Source organism: Haliotis rubra, unplaced genomic scaffold (genome assembly GCF_003918875.1).
Source record: "Haliotis rubra isolate DU_JTF1 unplaced genomic scaffold, ASM391887v1 Scf591, whole genome shotgun sequence".
Taxonomy (NCBI): Eukaryota; Metazoa; Mollusca; class Gastropoda; order Lepetellida; family Haliotidae; genus Haliotis; species Haliotis rubra.
This window is the reverse complement of record NW_025767292.1, coordinates 331,297-352,517: the sequence shown is the minus strand read 5'-3', so window position 1 is coordinate 352,517 and position 21,221 is coordinate 331,297. Positions and strand designations below refer to the sequence as shown.

General features: G+C 40.5%; 1 protein-coding gene and 1 long non-coding RNA gene across 2 annotated transcripts in view; one reads left to right on the top strand and one right to left on the bottom strand.

Annotated features, from left to right (window-relative positions):
• Positions 1-21,221, bottom strand: part of LOC124255066 (glutamate receptor-interacting protein 1-like) — a 66,694-nt gene that overhangs the window by 9,965 nt on the left and 35,508 nt on the right. Inside the window, 13 exon segments of the mRNA XM_046688900.1 lie at positions 431-508; positions 2,143-2,282; positions 3,084-3,276; positions 3,943-4,110; positions 4,553-4,700; positions 4,703-4,751; positions 5,193-5,333; positions 5,839-5,988; positions 6,474-6,633; positions 7,358-7,503; positions 8,692-8,755; positions 9,400-9,471; positions 13,364-13,420. Coding sequence (XP_046544856.1) covers positions 431-508; positions 2,143-2,282; positions 3,084-3,276; positions 3,943-4,110; positions 4,553-4,700; positions 4,703-4,751; positions 5,193-5,333; positions 5,839-5,988; positions 6,474-6,633; positions 7,358-7,503; positions 8,692-8,755; positions 9,400-9,471; positions 13,364-13,420 — 1,566 coding nt within the window.
• Positions 76-9,726, top strand: LOC124255068. Its single transcript, XR_006892618.1, has 3 exons — positions 76-88; positions 8,350-8,357; positions 9,623-9,726. It is a non-coding gene; the product is annotated as an uncharacterized LOC124255068 (long non-coding RNA).

Genomic DNA, 21,221 nt, shown 5'->3' with positions numbered 1-21,221 from the left:
ATGTTTACAAGGCGAAGGTACATCAACAAGTATTGAATGATAGATGGTGTGTGTTGTATGGATATTGGGAGTATTTTTGAAAATTCAAGTTGGACAATCTAGTTCGGACAATATATATCAATGTTTTCAAGGCACAGTGTGTGAGAGACTCTGGTTTTACGCCGCTTTTAGCAATATTCCAGCAGTAATGGGCTTCACATATTTCATTAAAGTACAATCCAGTGATCAACAACACGAGCATCGATCTACCCAATTGGGATACGATGACATGTGTCAACCAAGTCAGTGAGTCTGACCACCTGATCTCATTAGCTGCCTCTTACGACAAGCATGGGTTGCTGAAGATCTATTCTAACACGGATCTTCATGGGTCTGTAGAATGTAGGAGCATGGCAGTTGGCTAGTGTCCATCCCTGGCTACTGGACCTACCAATGATGGTCATGCCCAGACCTCCGGGTTTCTTCGGAATGCGAACAACGTAGGTTCCGGAACTTGGTGTAACTGATTCTGAAACAACAGATACATCAGGTCATGTTAATGTCACAAACTTGGAAACTTCGTCTAAGAAATTTCTATTCCAACTCTCATCTTAATTTAACAAGAGATGACAAATCACCCGTCTCCCACAAATTTGATAAGGGTATTCATCAAGTCCTACAAGAGTCATACGTCCAACTTCATGACAGTATGTATCCATCCATCTCCAGGTTATTGAGCTATTGAAAACAAAGGAATAGGGATAAGGTGCTTTGTGTTTGTATGTCAGGTTTTATTGTGTTAAGATGATCAAGTGGATGTCAGAAATAGTAGATGGCTAATGATATAATATGTTACAAAGCACCTGGTAACAGAAAAAAAAATAAAATTCTGAAAATCCCTAACTATGAAAAGGCACCAATTGACCACCTGATCAATGTGTGTGCAGTGTTTGGTGAATACTTATCAGTTTTAGAGATATGATCTGGATAAGGACACTACTATTAACAGAGTCAAAGTCTAAGTTGTTGCCATGGTAACGGGGGGAAAATAAAAATTCTTAAAATTCCAAAAATCTGTAATATCAAAAGGCACCACTTGGCAACCTGACCAACGTCTGTGCAAAGTTTGGTGAATGAATACTTATTAGCTTTACAGATATGGTCCGGACAAGGACACAACTATACTCACACACAAAAGTAACGCAAGTCAAGTATAAAGCAGATATGTATGTAATTTTCAATATTAAACACAAGAAATGCAAACAGGGTCAGATAGACAAAAAAACTGAGTGAAGACATTTCATTGGCTACTAAGACTGATGACATCATTAAGTTTCTGAAGGTAAAGGGGTTGACAAGAGCGGATCTCGCTGGTGTTTATGGGTAATGTGCCGATCTTGTCGAGGGTTTGTGACCCTTGGACGACCGCTCCGAGGAAGGTCATCTGTGGTCTTTGTGGCGTTGTATCGATGCTGGAGACGGTAAATAGTGGTTATGTTTACATCGAAATGGACGGGCACCATTTTGGTCAGACACTCCAGCTTCCAAACGTCTGATAGCCTGGTTTCTTTCAATTTGAGTTAAGCGTGGCATTGTTGAACAAGGAGTAATAGACCTAATTTTTGTGCAGTCTTATACCCACTAATGGTGGTGACAATTCGTGCATGTTGGATTTCACGAGAAGTATGTGCATGATATCCACATGTTCATTGGTATGGTGCATTTTGGTGATTCCTTCTATTGATGTGTTTTTGCTTAGGCCTTCCAAAACGCAACAAAAATGAATGAAAACACTGTCAGACTTCACTATATGCCAAAAACCCGTATCAATTTAGGGTCCGAGTTTGTTTCCTATTTGGATAAAAAACTTGCGTTTCTTATGCGTGTGAGTATATAAGCCAAGTCAAAGTCAATTTTGTTGCTTTGAAACAGGAAAATAAAAATTCTAGAAATCCCTTAACAGTAAAAAGCACCAGTTGACAATCTGTTCTTTGTGTTAAAGAGTTGGACAAAATCAAACTCAATCTCCAACCAACCACATCAAGATTTCTCAACCAACCTGTCACATCAAACTCAATCTCCAAATCAAACTCAATCTCCAACCAACCACATCAAACTCATTCTCCAACCCACTTGCCACATCAAACTCAATCTCCAACCCACCTGCCACATCAAACTCTATCTCCATCATACACCTCGGCCGCGAGTCTCTCAGCAACTGGTTCACCTCCTCCAGAGTCTTGTCCGACAGGTCCACGCCGTTGACAGTCAGGATGCGATCTCCTTCCTGGATCACTCCACACCTGAAGATACAGCCAGAAGTTAGTGGCCACAATAATCCCACATTACAGAGCTGGTGTGACAATAGAGTGACGATAGAGCCTGTAAGTCTCGCCGAGGTGCTACTTCCGGAACTAAGCTGGTTCCCAGCACCCTTTGCGAGCGCCAACTTTCGATATGCAATACGGGTCCCAGCTAACTTCGGTACCAGATTTCCGGTGACAAGCGTATATTCAAGAACTAGTTCTGGTTCCAAATTGCGCTACCGCCAAATAAGACTTTACTAGACCGGACCAAGCGTACAAACATTCTTGGTTGTCACGGTTGTTGATAATTCTAATAGCTGGCTAATTTGGGGATAGTTAGATCGGAAATTTGTTATTTCTGCAAGGATTATTGGTTCCTTACTGTCAACTGACAACCATGAGACCTTTCGAAAAGGTATGAAATGTTTGTCACCAGAAGTACTAAGGTCTCGCGAAGTGTCGTGACCTACTTATGGGGCCCTATTGTGCTTTGGAACAGTCCTTCTGTTATCATAGCATACCAACTTAATGTAGGAGTGACCCGAGTACACAATGAGTAAGTGTTATCATGCATGACAAGATCAGCAGAGTCCAGTTTTACACCACTTTTAGCAATATTCCAGCAATATCATGGCGGGGGACACCAGAAATGGGCTTCACACATTGTACACATATAGGGAATCGAACACGGGACTTTGGCATGGCAAGTGAATGCTTTAACCGCTAGGCTACCCCAACAACAACAACAACAACAACAACAACAACAACAACAACAGATAATCAGCTCCGTGGTCTTACTGCTCAGCTGGGCTGTTTGGGTCGATGTAGGCGATGACTGGAGGTTCGGACAAGGTGGCTGTGGAGAAGACACCCCCTTCTAGCTGGATCCCGAGGCCCTTCTTGTCACAGAACAACATGACCTCAGTGGCTTCAGGGTGACACACCTGGTTGTTGGCGGTCAGGACGGATGTGGTGTTGGAGGCGATGGACACTGGATAGAGGAACAAGACACAGGTTTTAACTGTCCAGTATAGTGCATATCATAGTGCCTTTTCTAAAGCTTATGTTTTAATTAAAAGCCTGTTACTTAATGGCTGTTATACGCTCTTGGTTGAAAGACTTGCTCATTTTCAAATTGAATGCATGTAACTAATTTGGATTTCGGTCGTGATAGCACCTGGGTCCCACACCACTGGATTAATTTTAGTCACCTTTACCACCCAGCATAGGATGTCTTGTTTATAAAAGTCTCCTACTACATAAAAGAGGCCCCACTGCTCGATGGTGCTGTTTTCCGGACAGACACCCCTCCTACGCTACTAAAGACACGGTCTTGACTCAGCTTCTCTATCCACTCTGCTACCATGGTTCTGTTCTTTCTGGACAGACACCCCCTCCTACTATACAAAGACACGGTCGAGGCAGATGGTGCTGTTTTCCAGACAGACACCCCTCCTACGACACAAAAGACACAGTCTCGAGGCAGCTGCTCTACCCACTACACGATGGCGCTGTTTTCTGGGCAGACACCCCTCCTACTATACAAAAGACACGGTCTTGAGGCAGCTGCTCTATCCACTGCATCATGGCAGCAGTCCCCTGACATATTCTCTAACCACTATACTACAGAGACAGTTCCAGGTGATGGGCTACTCACTGCAAGAGGATATCTTTCTGTCCGATCGAGTCCAGTTCTTCTTGCTACGCCCCGAGCCCCTTGACGGCAGAGTGCCAAAGGGTGCGGACGCTGAGGACCCAAGGGTGTTGTAGCTGCGGCTGGGGAGGGTCCCAAAGCCATTGAAGGAGGAAATGGATGGCGGCAACTGTGGCAGATTGGGGAGGAGGAGGCAGCGGGGGCGTTGGCCAGTGCTGGAAGGATGTGTCAAGAGAGGAGGAGGGGGGAGTGTTTATGTTTGGGACCTTGGAGAACCTCCTATACCTAATGTTGCACAGACACAGGTAAAAGTGTAATTATCATAGAGAATAATATTTTTAAGCTTTCTGCTGATTTGCTACTATTTCTACTGACATTTATCTACACATTCTCACTGAAAGTTCTATGGATATTTTAATATAACAACTTGAAATTACAAATTATCTGCATGGAGTGTACTAATATTCTAATTACCTCCTAAAGGCTAAAAATGCAGAAAAAGTAATTTTTTAAAATAGATAGTCCAAATTCATTGCAGATCAAAGAATCCTCTTTAAATATCCTTTTGCTAATACTGTATCGAGGTGAGTGTATTCATCAAACATGATAGAATGGATATTTAAATCACCTGTTTTGGTCAGCGCCTCCCGGGATGCCTTGTACTCCAGATGGGTGACAGGCAAGATCTCCAGCTTGATCACCTCCTCTGGTCCACACTTCATTAACTGGGTTGCCTCGGCAACAGACATATGTTCCACACTCTATTGCCATCTATTGCCAGAATATGGTCACCAACATGAAGAGCACCACTCCTGTAAAGGGATAAACAGTGAATCATTGAAACTTGATACAGATGTCAGAACAGTTTTGAAGTACAAACATGTTTTCAGTGATTACTGATTTCAAATGGAATTTTATCTAATATGTTTTAAATTGTGTGCTGTTGTGTGGCTGAATTGTGTTCTGTGCTGTGGAGTGTAGCTGTGTTCTGCTGTTGTGTACTGTGGTTGTTGTGTTACACTAACATGTAACTGTTCTGCTGTGGTGTGTAGCTGTGTTCTGCTGTGGTGTGTAGCTGTGTTGTGTAGCTGTGTTCTAATGTGGTGTGTGGCTGTGTTCTGCTGTTGTGAGGCTGTGATCTGCTGTGGTGTGTGGCTGTTGTGTGGCTGTGTTCTGCTATTGTGAGGCTGTGATCTGCTGTTGTGAGGCTGTGATCTGCTGTGGTGTGTGGCTGTGCTCTGCTGTGGTCTCACCTGTCAGCTACACTCATGGGTGTGATGGTATCGACACAAACACAGCGACCCTAGTGAGCACTTTGTGACAGTGTGATCGAGATGTGACCCGGTGTTGTGTCAATCTCCACCAGCAAGGGGCCATTGGCGTTTTTGTACAGACTCTGGGGAGAGAGGGATTAAGATGATCAACTTCATGTATGAACTATATCAGTTGGGTTGGGTTTATGCCTCTTTTAACAGTCTCATAGCACACAGCTTCATGTGGAAAGAAAATCTGAAATTATGAAAAGTTTGAATGTGTTTTTACTTCAATCAAACCCATAAACATGGGAATGTTGCTGACAAAATAAATATCTGTGACTTCATCAGTGTCTGGCCTACCAATGGAATGCAACTTTTTACAGTCCCTTTTGGAGTCTTTTAAGTTGGTGGGAATTGATCCAGGTTCGGAATCAAGTGTTCACATATAAAGCAAACCACTGCCCTCCCATTTCAAACTGTTATTTGATGATATTCACAACACGTAAAAGGCACTTACAAATGGAACCTGATGAAAACAAAATGGATACAATCACAGCCCAGTCCAACACTCACCCATGACAGCGCTCTCAACACTCACAGCTGCCATCATACTTGATGGAGAAGGTAGCGACCTGCTCAACACTTACCCATGACAGCTACATCATACTCGATGGAGAAGGTAGCGACCTGCTCACACTGCTGCAGGAATGCCATGGTTTCAGACAGACTGAGGTGTGTCACCTTGTAGTTGTTGATGAAGATGATGCGGTCACCCTCCTTCAGTGAACCCTCCCTGAAAGCAACAGCATCACACACCTATAGCCACACTTATAAACTAGCTCTTCTCTTTCACACTACCATTGAGCCATTAGACTTCTTTTAAAAATTTCTTTATGAATTTGCTGAAGAAATAGATGCATAACTGTATCATTAATGAAATACTGTTGTTCTTATTCTGTGAATAAAAAGCAAGTAAAATGTAAACATTTTAAATGAATATTTGATAAATTTAACAAATATCAAAGCTGTGAAACAGACATCACAAACATCCAGACCTGTATTAATTCATGACTGAGTTAGTATGGTTTTACACCGCTTTTAGCAATATTCCAGCAATATCATAGCAGGGAACATCAGAAATGGGCGTCACACATTGTATCCATGTGGGGAATCAAACCCGGGCATTCAGCGTGATTAGCGAACGCTTTAACCACTAGGCTACGCAACGCACTATTTAGTCATGAAGCGGAATAACCTGTCAGAGAGATGAGGCTGTACCTGTCAGCCGACCCCCCGGGCCGGATGCTGGTGATGGTGAGGGGATGGGCCCTCATCTGGTCTATCTTCATCCCCCCACGGAGCGTGAATCCGAAGCCCATTCCATCCCGTTCAAGGACCACCTCCGCCGTCTTGCACTGCACACTGAATGATGTCCCACCTTCAAACATGAGACAACACTCATATAACATGTACAACAAGTTTGAATAGGTATGGTGACACGTCATTGGCCAGACCTCACAGTGGAGGTTAGGTGAGGGGAGGTGAAATCAGGGTTTCACGTTGCACTTAAGAATATTTCGCCCATATGATGATGTGCATGCATGTGTATGTGTGGCTGCTTGTACTAGCCCAGACTTAAGCTGGTTTTATAGTGCTAGCTCACTGAGATACCATGCCGCAGTTAAGCATGAAAACCCCTCTCAGACACATTATACTGACTCTGAGATGACCAGTCCTTGTTATACCCATTAATGCCAAACGCATGAGTGAGTGAGTGAGTGAGTGGTTTTACGCTGTTTTTAGCAATATTCCAGCATTATCACGGTGGGTGTCTCTGAAGAAAATATCAGTAGGGAATGGCGTTTCAGACTTCGTTTTAATGCTGTATTCTAGATGACTGCACGAGGTTGAGCCACACAGTGCACTAACTCTGTGCCAACTGGTCCTTGGTCCAACAACAACAAGCACCATCTTTTAACATTTTCGGTATAAGACAGCCAGGGATTGCACGACCAAACTTGCATTCAGCTGCTCTATTGACTCTTTATCAAAATATTTCCTGGTTGTAAATTGGTAATGAATGTCAATGTGTAATAATGTCAATAAAACGCAATAAAAACAGTTGGAATCAATCACCATGGTAACAGCATCCTATAGCTCACCTAGTTCTGGCAGCTCATACTCCACCTCCAGAATGATTCTTTCTCCGGCATTCTTTAGCAGGTTGACGATCTCGTCATGCTTCAGGTTAGCCGTGCGGATTCCGTTCACAGACAGGATGTAGTCACCCACTGTCAGCGAGTCTGACCTGCACACAATAGAACATGTTACTTAGCAACACAGTTACCTACAGTTAGCGAGTCTGACCTGCAAACAATAAAACATGTTACTTAGCAACACAGTCACCCACTGTCAGCGAGTCTGACCTGCACACAATAGAAAATGTTACTTAGCAACACAGTCACCCACTGTCAGCGAATCGACCTGCAAACAATAAAACCTGTTACCTAGCAACACAGTTACCTACAGTTAGTGAGTCTGACCTGTACACAATAGAACATGTTACTTAGCAACACAGTCACCCACTGTCAGCGAGTCTGACCTGCAAACAATAAAACCTGTTACCTAGCAACACAGTTACCTACAGTTAGTGAGTCTGACCTGTACACAATAGAACATGTTACTTAGCAACACAGTCACCCACTGTCAGCGAGTCTGACCTGCAAACAATAAAACCTGTTACCTAGCAACACAGTTACCTACAGTTAGTGAGTCTGACCTGTACACAATAGAACATGTTACTTAGCAACACAGTCACCCACTGTCAGCGAGTCTGACCTGCAAACAATAAAACCTGTTACCTAGCAACACAGTTACCTACAGTTAGTGAGTCTGACCTGTACACAATAGAACATGTTACTTATTAACACAGTCACCCACTGTCAGCGAGTCTGACCTGCAAACAATAAAACCTGTTACCTAGCAACACAGTTACCTACAGTTAGCGAGTCTGACCTGTACACAATAGAACATGTTACCCAGCAACACAGTCACCACTGTCACTGACTTAGGCCAGCACAGTACCTGTGTATCTTTTAAACAGTCTATAAATATCTTTACAAATACATACACATGCTGCCTTTCTCATGTGAAGGATACATGGTCTAAGACAACAATTGCTAAAATTTGTGTTTGTATGACTTTTACAAAATAAGCCAAGACATGAGGACATCATTTGAATTTTTCAATATTCCTACTGGACAGCTTGGTAACACAGTTTGTGCAATAGTCTTGTCTCACAGTCACAGAACCGCTTTATTTTCCTTTTTACCTACCCCAAATGAAGCAAGTCTAGATTTCCTTAGGTTTTGAATCCCCCAACTCACTGGGCTCCTTTCCAGTTTAAGAGGAATTATTTGTTTCTTTCAAAAGTATATAGATTCAGAGACTGTACAGAGAGTGGTGTGCAATAACAAGGTAGGTAACTCTGCCATACCTGTGTGCTATTCCTCCTGGTCTGAGGTTGGAGATGTGTGGCCTTGTTCCTTTGTCTGTCCCACCTGGAGTTAGAGTGGAGAGTTGGTGAGGTCATATATCTGGTTTCATAGTAGAGTCAACAACATCATATTTACAAATATTATCACCATATGTTTCAAGGAAATTTATATCTTGTGCAACAGGGGCCGTGGGGTAGCCTCGTGGTTAAAGCGTTCACTCATCACACAGAAGGCCTGGGTTCGATTCCCCATGTGGGTACAATGCGTGAAGCCCATTTCTGGTGTCCCCTGCGATGATATTGCTGGAATATTGCTAAAAGCAGTGTAAAACTAAACTCACTCACTCTTGTGCACTGTCATAAAAGTCAACATTCCCAAATATATTCCACCTATGTAATGGTGACATGTAAATTAAGTCAAACCAAACAAACCGGTGACTGAGCATAGATCCATGATGCTGAGAACAAAGGAACCAAGTCACAAAGAGGGACCACCTGATTGGTGGCCTCTGAAGAGTGATTTAGTGAGCGAGTATGGCTTTACGCAACTTTTATTCCAGCAACATCACTGCAGGCTACACCAGAAATGGTCTTCACACATTGAACCAATGTGGAGAATCAAAAACCGGGTCTTCAGCATGACAAGCAGATGCTTTAACCACTAGGCTACCCCACCGCCCCTAGCTGTAGCGTGTGTTCGGGACCTACCTGAGACAGTGAGGCCAAGGCCATAGCCTTCCTTCTTCTGTAGCTCCACATAGGCCAAGCCCCGCCTCTCCTCTGAAACACAGAATAACCCACGTCACATGCATCGTTCCTTCATCAATTCCTTTTTTTAAAGCTTGTTTTTATGTTAACTCTGCACTCTAATATTTCAGTTATATTTGTTTATTTATTTCTCGTTTAACTTGGCTATATGGTGGCAATATAGCAGCGTTCAAAATTAACATCGGTCCTTGGGCCCGAAGCCGACTGAAAACCACTTGGACACACAGCTTCTGTTTTCTGCAGGTCCTTATGGCCTTGATAGCTGGGAATTACTTATATTGAGGCTAAAATATAGAGCCTGCACATTCTGATCAGGACCCACAACCTGGATCCCCGTAACTGGGATACGATGTGTGGACCAGACAATGTAGTGGTCGATATTCTGAGCAACAATTGTCGCTGTCTGGGTACAATTACATGCCATTATAGCTAAAACACATGGAATTATCATGAAACGGCCCTCCTATTATCAGAAATTTGCGGGCTGCTGCAAATGATATTGGACCGCTCAACCTTAACGACGGGCCACTATCAGTTCTGTTGTCAAGTGACGTCATAGCAGGTGCGTCGGTTCATTTGACTTTGGCTTTGGACTGGCAGATATTCTGGGGCAAAAAAGTCAAAGCAACCCTAATTCCCGCTTTAAGTAGCGGTACTATTGCCTTTCTTGCTGATGCTAACCTTAACAATTGCACTATTAGCGTTGTTGTAGGACCAAAACCGAACACTGACAACTGACGTTGTATCTGACATAGTTTGACATGCTGCAGGCCATTGGTCAAGGCCAAGGTCGAATATCGTATCGTTCTGTTGTGACGTCACTTGAATTGTTCGATGACATAATTGCATTCGGTCAGTCAACCCTGTCAGAAGTTGGTTTTGAGTAAACTTACAGTCAAATTCCTTCATTGTTTCCTTTTTCTTTTCAACACAAATTCCATGTATTTTAGCAATAATAACGGTAATGCTATTTTTGAGGGCATTATCATTTGCCATTTATCAGTTAATGGAAGACCTCGGGCTTCTGCAAATGATAATGCCCTCAAACATAGCAGTACCTTTATATTAACCATGTCACTGAGCAAACCATCGAACCCATTTGGTCGCCTCTTACGTCTGTCTGTCTATGTTTGTCTGTCTGCCTGTCTGTCTGTCTCTTTGTTTAACGCTACACTTGTCAATATTTCAGATATATGACAATAGTCTGTAATTAACTGAGTCTGGACCAGACAATCCAGTGATTGCCATCATGAGCATTGAGTATGCAATGGGATACGATGAAAAGTGTCAATATATAAGCAAGCCTGATCACCTTATCCCATTCGTCACCTTTCACGGCAAGCATGGGTTGCTTGAGGCCAACTCTAACCCGGATCCTATCGCATCTTACAACTTGCATTGGTTGCTGGGGACAGTTTTGAATCGAACGGGAATTGTTTTGAATTTCCTTAGCTGGAGCATGATGAATTGGTTATCAGATCAATTTGTTGTTCTGCAAGTACATCCAGGCAAACCCATCATATTCATATTGCAAGCAAAAATATGTCCTACATGTGAATCACATCTATCAACGTTATTGTAACCAAAATGTCACATCTACACTTACACACCTTATCAAAAGGTCAGCATGAAAATATGGTACATAATTCATTGTGACCTTCATCAAAGTCTTGGAGTATCACTAACATCGAAGAGTTTATATCTCTTCTTTGTTTTTGTTTTTTTAAATATTTTTATTTCCCAAAGTACATTTGTTTTGTTGATGTTGGTTGTAGCAAGTTAACACACACATGCATGTGTAGTGGTCATATGAGCGGAAATATTTTCAAGCCCGTCATACGCTGGCTTGGCATTAATTTCACCTCACTTCACCTAAAACCAGCACCTCATTGCAATGTGACATAAATTGATTTTCAATACTGACATTAATGTGTATCCAGTGTGCATAAAGTTACCATTATGAAAAAAGCATAGGCCTACACATATTGTTGCTAAAACAATTGGCAAGCCCACAATACTATCTGAATATAAAGCTTTGCAACCTATCGGGCTTACACAAAACAAATTGGCTTGCTACGAGCCTGGTATCTATACATTTATATCTATACAATTTAATGAATATTCATACTGGAGGTTAAACAAATAATTGATTGTCTCACACCATGAGTAGTTGGTAGCAAGATACTATTTCCTGCTCAACTGTTTATGGATCTAAGTTTACCTTGAAGAGGACTGCTGACGAAAGTACAGGAGATGAGGTAGCAGAGGTATTGGCGAGACGTTTATATTTGTTTAGATATCATGGTACAGCTAGGCCAAAAGAAGGCAGAAAATTAAACCTTAAAGATCACATATATACTCTAGGGGGTACAAATACATAAATCACTAATTGGCATCGTTATAAATGAAACCCCGTCATTCAAACTACTCATTTCGATCATTAATTAACTTAAATCGACCTTTTTGACAACAGTACACAATTCTCTCCCGCGAACGAAATTTCAACCAATCAGAGCGGCGTGTCTCTGTGACGTCATATGAGGAATAGATATGAGGGCTGATGCAGAATTTAAGTACATTTCAGGGGGTAAATTATCTTGTTTACAGGTTTGTATAAACCTGAAATCGCGACAATTGCTGTGAAAAATGAAAGCTATATGTTTTCACAATCTACTGTCATTTAATTTTGTCTCCTGCTTTGCCTAGTTTCCGAGTTACAACTTGTTTTCATAGACGATTCTATGTAGTTCGAGTAGTTCGTCTGATTGTAATAAAGTATCAAAGCAGTGTGGGCTTTTTTCAGGTTTTCTAATGCCTTCGGATTCAATTTCCGAATATACCCTTGAGTGTCTTTACACACTATAACAAGCAACAACAACTTTAACGTTAGTATTGAATTGTCAGGTTACTTTAACAATTACAAATACGTGAAAATTAATGAGGTGAACAGGTAAGATTTCGTAGCTGTTTAGTCCCGGGTAGCTGAGACATGCATCATGGGACCCCTCCATTATCGCAATAGGTAATGTTATCGGTATCGGGATTATGAATGCTTCTTGACATGTTTTACATATTTTAAGTTGACTGATGTTTTATCTTCAATTCTGTCTCATATAATGTGTCAGATAGTCGCAACTCGTTCAACACGATCACAATATACAAACCATTGTCAAATGTTTACTTAGGACACGTAACGAATCTAAATAGTTTAAATATTAAAAATAAATATTTAGGAATTACAGAATTGATTTTAGTAGCATCATCATATTTTAACCAAAACATCTGAGACTTCTATTCATTTGGATACACGATAACAATAATTTTTTTCCATGTGCTGAATTTACTGGTGAAGTTACACAATATGTCACTTCCGGAAAATACGCAAATGACTTTATAGTTGTCGCAGGATTACTCTTGATGAAGTAAGTTTTGATTCACGCAAGACGCAATGGCGGTAGAGGTCATATTAGTTTCAAAATGTTCCAGAACTTACTGCAAAGATGAATACTTAAACATTTCTAAAATTAGCCATGACATTCCACGAAATAAATCACTTTTTCAAATGCGATTAATTGTTTTTATGTACTTTGCATATGTAAACAACCGACCCTCAGCGTGGTGTTTCTGCTTTCCCGAGAAACCTGTTTATTCACGACTGTCAAGTAACCACCATGCTTGGGGATTTTACGGGACGCTTTAATCATCCCGCGCCGTGTTCGCAGCCAATCGAGTTGGTTCCACAGTGATTGAATTAATTAGGGTCAAGTGCTTCAGCTAGTACCGTGTAGTGCACCCGTCTTGTGTACAAGAGACGGTAGGCCATCTTGCGTACACGTTGCGTCTCTGACTGGGTACTATGCTAGTTGCATGGAACTCTGGGTAGGAGAGTGGTGACTGTACTTACCATCAATCAGCTGGTTGCTTGGTGGGGCATCGGTGACTGGCCGCAGCTGGACTGGGTCTGAAACACACATTACACACATCAGTCACATGATGGATTACACACATGAGAAGCCACAGACTGTGGATGATATGCCTGACTATGCCTGGCTTACAAATATTGCATGGCATACAAAGGGGAAAGAACTGTTAGATGTTCATCACAACGGGAGGGTGAGTGAATTAGTATAGTCATAGGCCAACTTTAGAATATTCCAGCAATATCACAGCTGGAGACACCTGAAATGGACTTCACGCATTGTACCAACATTGGGAATCGAACCCAGATCTTAGGCATGATGAGTGAGCACTTTAACCACTAGGCTACCCCACCACCCCTGTGCCTGAAGGAAAGCTGAAAGTGGAACTGAAACAAGTGTATTTGACAAGTGAGAATTTGGCTCACTATACTCAAAGCTTGTAATGTAAGATGGAGATAGAGACACATCAACAGAGCAGAATGGTACTGCAGCGTAAATAAACCCCAAACAGCCCTCCTGCATTCTGTGCAGTCGCAGTGATGCACTGTCGCTGCTACCTGCCACACAGATGCATCTGCTGCTGGAACTAGAACAGTCTGAGGAACATCCTGCAGGTGACAGTCAGTACCTGTTCCGTTTCAGCTTCAAGAATTTTTTAAAATTCCAAAATAATTGCAATCAAATTGAGGAAAAGTTGTTCTTTGTTAAGAAAATTTATTTAGTTTTGATTAATTCACAGTCTATGGAAACATTTCCACAAAATAATTGGACGATTTATATCGATAGACCTCTCCTCATTGTTCAAAATAATTGGAAAGTATTTTTTTATCCAAAATACCATTCCGCTTCTACTATTTTTATATGGTCTGAAGGAAGCTGGAATGGTTCAGTTTGACCTACACTTTCTTTGGTGTTTATGACAAACACCTTTAAAATAATCCTAAAAGTTGTAATACAAATTGGGAAAAATTATTAAAAATCATAATTCTAACTGAAATTCTTTACATCCTTTCTTGGCAGATTAGAGCTGAAAATTGGCCTCTCAGCAAGCTTAGATAAATCCTTCACAAGTCTGTCATGCTTTGGGTGGTATCGGGGGGTCAGTCTTGTTAACTTGGTTGACACAATGTCATCATATCAAAACTTGATTATTTACCGAATTACTGACCATATACCCAGGAAATTGCTGAGTGCAGGGTTAAACAAAAAATTAACCAAAAAAACCACAAACTCCAAAACAAACAAAACAATTCATGCTTATACATGATCACAAAAACTATTTCCCTAATAGCTAATCACAATCTTATCAAATTCCAACATAATTACATAGTAAACAGCTGGATATTCTCAATAAAATACATGTCACAAAAATAATTGCTATCTGATCACCCTAATGTCATAAAACGATATGGTTGAACAGTGAACCAGAACAACATATTAAGACTTTATCTCCCGACATCTGGCTCAGTCTACCGCCCACATCATGTGATGGGGATGAAGGAGAGAGGGGCAATTGTATTCCTTCCCTGGTGGTGGGAGGGAGGGAGGTTGTTTACACAAATATGTACTTGTACCAGTAAGATTATTGCATGTTATCAAGTGCTGCTCGGGCTGCACTGATGGAAACTTGCTATCAAGGTCACAGATATTCTTGTTACATTACATGTTGCACTTGTATCTTACTCCTAAGCACTTGTATCAATGTCCTTAACCAGATTATTTTTTCATACTTAAGTTAGTGAATGAGTTTGGTTTTATGCTGCTTTTAGCAATATCTGTGCTATATCACTTCAGGGGACACCAGAAACATGTTTCACACATTGTACCCATGTGGGGATTGAACCCGGGTCTTCAGTGTGATGAGCGAACACTTTAACCAATGGGCTACCCAACCAACCCTTTTTCAGTCTTGAATTTACAGTGCTTGTGAAACATTTTGATCAGAAAGGCAAAATAGCAGAAAAATGTTTTCCTAATTAGATGATGTGGTCATCTGTGTACTTTTAACCATGTTGTTTGTACAGTTGTTTCTGTGGGAAGCAGATTTGCATTTAATGGATTAAAAGGAAAAAAATTCATCTTAAATTTATTTTTACTATTTATTTTTTTACTTATATAAATCAGTCAACAAATATATTATCCCCTGTATCTACCAGGGTGTGTGTTAAAAGGTCTTAAGTAAAGTTAGGTCTGTGATAAGATTAAGAGAAACAAATATAGTTCCAAGTGAAAAGATCGCTAACGCAGGGTCTGTATGTTGTCTGATTTTGTCTTATTATTGCAAGGTATCCAGGCAAAATGTTGCAAGCTGTGATTTATTTGCAGTGAAGTGGCAATGGTTCTGATTGTCTGATAGTCATGGCAACAATATGTTCATGCCCAGTAAAGCTTGTTTTTATAATAAAACAACCTGTAAAACCTGTAAAATGCATATAATAATAATAATTATACATTTCTTTGCTCTCTGGCTTCATCAGCTTTCTGCCTAGCCAATTATGTTAATTATGTTGTTTTCTTTGTTACATTGTTACATCCAGTATATATACACTTCCCCCTTCTTCATGTTCCATTATGCTTGACAACGGTACAAGAATCTGTATCGAAACGTCGCACTCACGAATAAAAAGAAGTTGTTATCCATAAAGTTTGTTCTATATAATAATACATTCGTAAAGAGCCTACTATCAACCTTACAGATGCTCAGTGGCGCTAATACAGTGATAAAACTGAACATATATACATAAAACAGAGAATGATTATCTACTGGTACACAGATAGAAATAGGTGAGTCTTAAGCTGTGATTTAAAGGTGTCTTTAGTGGTTGTATTTCTGAGGTTTTGGGGAAGCAAATTCCAGAGTTGTGGACTGACGAAAGAGAAGGCGCGTTCGAAAAGTCCATTTAGTGATTTTGGTTGAGTCGAGAGAGAGTCACTGGAGGATCTGAGATTCCGCTGAGGTGAGTAAGGGGAGATAAGTTCTTTGAGATATGATGGAAAGTTTTTATTGTAGAGAGTCGTGAGTTTATTGTGCAGAGACAGAAGTGACAGACTGACTGACTGAGTTTGGTTTTCACGCTTTTAGCAATATTCCAGCAACATCACGCGGGGACACCAGAAATGGAGTTTGAAGGTGATTCAGGTCTTTGCAGAGATTGGGAAGCCAGTGAAGTGACTGAAGCACAGGAGAGATATGGTCATAGCGGGAAGAACGGGAGATACATCGGGCCGCTGAGTTCGGAGTTCATTGAAGCTTCTGAATTGATTTGGATGACATGTTCCCGTGCAGTGAGTTGCAATAGTCAAGTTTTGAGGCTTTGATATCAAAAAGTATTAAAACCCCTTGAAGGAAAATACTTCACATGGCATCTTGAATTATTTGCACAGCAAGATTAACTTCAAAAGTTGATATGGCACTGAAAGTCGGAAGCCTCCCGTATATGTCAGTCTAGGTAATACCAAACAAAACCTCATGAGAGACTGTTAACAAGCTGTCCAGCACTGGTAATGGTATGTCACTATGACAGTCAGCCCTGTTCTACAGACCCAAGCTAACCGTCATGTTGTAAGGATGCAGCTAAGGAATGCTGAGATCGGCATCTCAAGATGCCAGGGTTGCTGGAACCGGTCCAGGTGATACACAGCGGGAGGTGCAGTCGGCTAGTAAACACAGGTAAACTCAGGTAAACAATGAAATACCTTCTACCATGTCCACCTGTGTAGTACAACTGAGCTGCCTTGTTCTTAGAATACAACTATCATGGAATAATGAAGTTTGGTATAAATTATTACTACATTGTATATAGTGAGTGAGTGAGTTTAGTTTTCTGCTGCTTTCAGCAATATTCCAGCAATATCATGGCGGGGAACACCAGAAATGGGCTTCACATGCTGTACCCATGAGGGGAATCAAACCTGGGCCTTCAGCTACATGAGCGAACGCTTTAACCACTAGGCTACCCCACCGCCCCAAAATCATATAGAACTAAACATTAATCAAACCATATATTGTTGCTTAAAAACTATTCTGAAAAAATATATGAATCACAAACTTCCCCAGTTTGATTTCCACAATATTTTACAATTGCATCCATAGATCATATGGAATTAAAACACTAAATCGAGCAACATACTTCTTTTCGCACAATGTGAAATGTTGTGTTCACAGACACGTCTTACAAAATAACTTTCTTCTTTAGAGTGAGTGAGTTGGGTTTTTATCGTGACAAGCAGGACAAATGAAGTGAGTGAGTTGGTGTTACGCCTCCTTTAGCAATATTCCAGCAATATCATGGGGGGACACCAGAAATGAGCTTCACACATTGCACCCATATTGGAAATCAATCCCGGGGTCTTCAGTGTGATAAGTGAAGGCTTTAACCATCAGGCTACCCCAGCTGCCCCTCTTTCTTAGAAAGCAAGACTAGCATATTCTTCAATCTCATGTTCACAAAAATAAAAAAAATGTTCCAAATTTTTCATATTTAAAATTCCACAATATGACATACTTTCCATTTAACATGTTGAAGAAGTTCATGAAAAATAAAATTCTTGACAAAAAGTATAAATGCCACATAATAAGTAAATATTACTATACTGACTGACTGAGTTTGATTTTATGCCGCTTTTAGCAATATTCCAGCAACATCACGGCGGGGGACACCAGAAAATGGGCTTCACACATTGTACCCATGTGGGGATTTGAACCCGGGTCTTCGGCGTGACGAGCCAACGCTTAAACCACTAGGCTACCCCACCGCCCGAAATATTACTATACAGTACACTAAACCATCATAGTATTTAACATGAGTCTTGACCCTAGTAATAAATCAACAGGGAACTGTAAGTCAAGGTAAGGTTCTGGTATACAGACTATCATATCTTCACAGATACTACAGTTGGCAAGTTGACAAAACCAACATGGAGAATCAGGAAGTCACTTCATCAGCATCAGGACTACAGTTTAAACGAACACTACATCCCACGTTCACTTACCGGCATCAAGACTGCAATTATAATGAACGCTGTAACTGTAATAGTAAAACTTGTCCTCCTGTTTGCGTAATCCTTTCAGCTTGGACACTAACTTCCTGAAAATCCCGAACTTGGTCATTGTTTCGCCATGTGCGTTTAGAGAGTCTGGCTAATTTAACTGATGGAAACTGGAATGTGACGGTTAGCATTCCAAGCAAGTCACAAAAGCACAGGCATATATATCAAATGTACGACACTATATTTATACCATACTTCCTCAAAAAAATTTCATCAGATGCCTGTAATTGGCAACCCAGGAGTTTGGTACCCAAGTGATGTGTTGATTTCATTTCCTCTGCTGTTCCAGCCTCGTCAGTTGTTAAAAATCCGGAAGTCTTTTTCACAAGTTTCAAGTTTAAGATCTAAATCGAATAAATAGGAAGTAACAACTTAACACTCCAACACAATCCAACCTCAGTGGTAAAACCCTCGGCCGAGTTAATTGGTGAGCAATCGGCAGATAATTGTAATAATTACACTAACGATCACGCTTGTATTCAAATTCAAATACAGTTGCTATTAATACTGTACTGTTAACAGAAGTATTCCGTTACAAGAGACAAGTATCCGTTGTAATGAATGCGTTGGAACAAGGAAGGATGCACGTCAATGACTGTAACAGATACTAGAGAATCATAGGTGACACGTTACAGACAAGTCGAGGAAACATCTGTTCACGGAATCATACAAGAAACGTTTCTCATCTGACACTGGAAGCAAGCACCTGGGATACATGGTAAGTGTATGTATAAATTTTGGAAATAACTCTGACATAAGTGAATATTCAGCTATGGAGTATGGTTAAAATACAATTAAATTTAACAGGCTCATGTCAGCTAGATTGCACATCCATCAAATTAATCAGCACATGCATTGACCTCAACTTGACATATTGCACACATGGTTTTATCACTGAGGAATCCTAGGGTGACAAGCTGTGTGAGGCATCAATATGACAGATGTGTCGATTTCATTACATGGTGAAATATACATCATGGGGTGTGATATATCTCGTAATACATGCATGTCAATGGGATGTCACACAGTGAAATGAACATCCCCTACAGTGAAATTAACTTCCCCCCAGGGTGATATGCCTTATAATACATATGTGTGTGTGGATCTGAAAGAATGTTTAGAGGTGTAATATATTTCGTATTGCATACATGTCAATGGGATGTCACACAGTGAAATGAACATCCCTACAGTGAAATTAACTTCCCCTAGTATGATATGCCTTATAATACATATGTATGTGTGGATCTGAAAGAATGTTTTGAGATGTGATATATTTCGTATTACATACATGTCAATGAGATGTCACACAGTGAAATGAACATCACCTACAGATACAGAACTTCCCCTAGAGTGATATGTCTTATAATACATATGTGTGTGTGGATTTGACAGCATGGTTTAAAAGAAAGGAGGAATCAGTTTTCAAAATTAAAGAAAGTTAGTAGGTCTTTGTCTCGACTAACAACTAGTCTCTGAAACGAACATATTTTACAGAAACAAGCTCATAGTGAAAAAAATAAAGTATAATGAAAAGGAGCCCTGAGATTTTCTTCAGCCTGAAGCAGTGGAAATCTAGACTTGCCACATTTTCTAGACTTGCGTGGGCTTTCTTGGATATATTTGCTTCAGGGTCTGTATGACAGACTAGTCTTTGTCATAATCCTAATGCTAAATGTGTCCTGTATTCAAATACAGAGAGAGGGTCCCTGTATTCAAATACTACAGGAGTTCAAGAACCCAATTTAGGCCCCTTAGGCTAAAAGTGAAAGATAGAGGGTTCCTGTATTCAAATACGACAGGAGTTCAAGAACCCAATTTAGGCCCCTGCTAATATTGAAGGGATTGATTATAAAATCACTAGACATGAATATATCATTCATCACCAGAACTCGTTCTTAATAATAAATATCTGTGATTAAATGAACATTCAGAGTAGTATAATTTGTATCATCTCTACAGTATCGATCATACCCAGAGAATATCCTAGCCTCCCAACAAAATTCCCTTTGCACAAGTCTCTATGGTTATAATCGATAGTTTAAATGATAATTGCTAAAGAGTATAATCTCAAACAGATTGATGTCCTTATACTGTACTGTCCACTTATCAAGACTTGCCTCTCTGAAGGATAGAATTACTATACATCCATGGGCTTAGCATTCAGCTTTTTCCCCGATTACCTTCAGTACAGCCTTGGAGCTATTTATGAAAAAGTCTTTATATCATGTCTACAGCTCTACTGGTCAGCGAAATACATTGTAGTCACTTCCACAAAGCCACAACATTGACCAATGAAGGTAAGATAAAGATTAATATGCATTTATTTTTACATAGGGCTTCAAAGAAGGTCAGTTTGAAGTCATAAAGGTCACATGCAACCAAAAAATCAAACATAATTAAAACACAATTATCACTTATTCATGACATAATATACATTGCTGATTATGAAAAAAACATATAAACAAAATTATAAGCGTACAATCGCAAATCAAAAGTGCAATATTTTGTACTTGGGTTTACTTCCCTCGAAACAAGCACCCGGGATACCGAACCCAGTCAGAGCGGGTGGGTGTGCACTCAAGAGTAACGGCTGGCTCATTTGCATATGCCCTCACGGCGTATTGTGTGTGTGTGTGTGTATATAGAGATGTTGGGTTTTGTAAATACATGCTCATTTTTTTGTGTATAACATTTTGCAATCAACAGACATCATAACATGTCATGTGTACAAGTATCACACCTGCCTGTCTGTGTAATTACATAATGTGACAGAGACCGAACTCGGGCCATAAA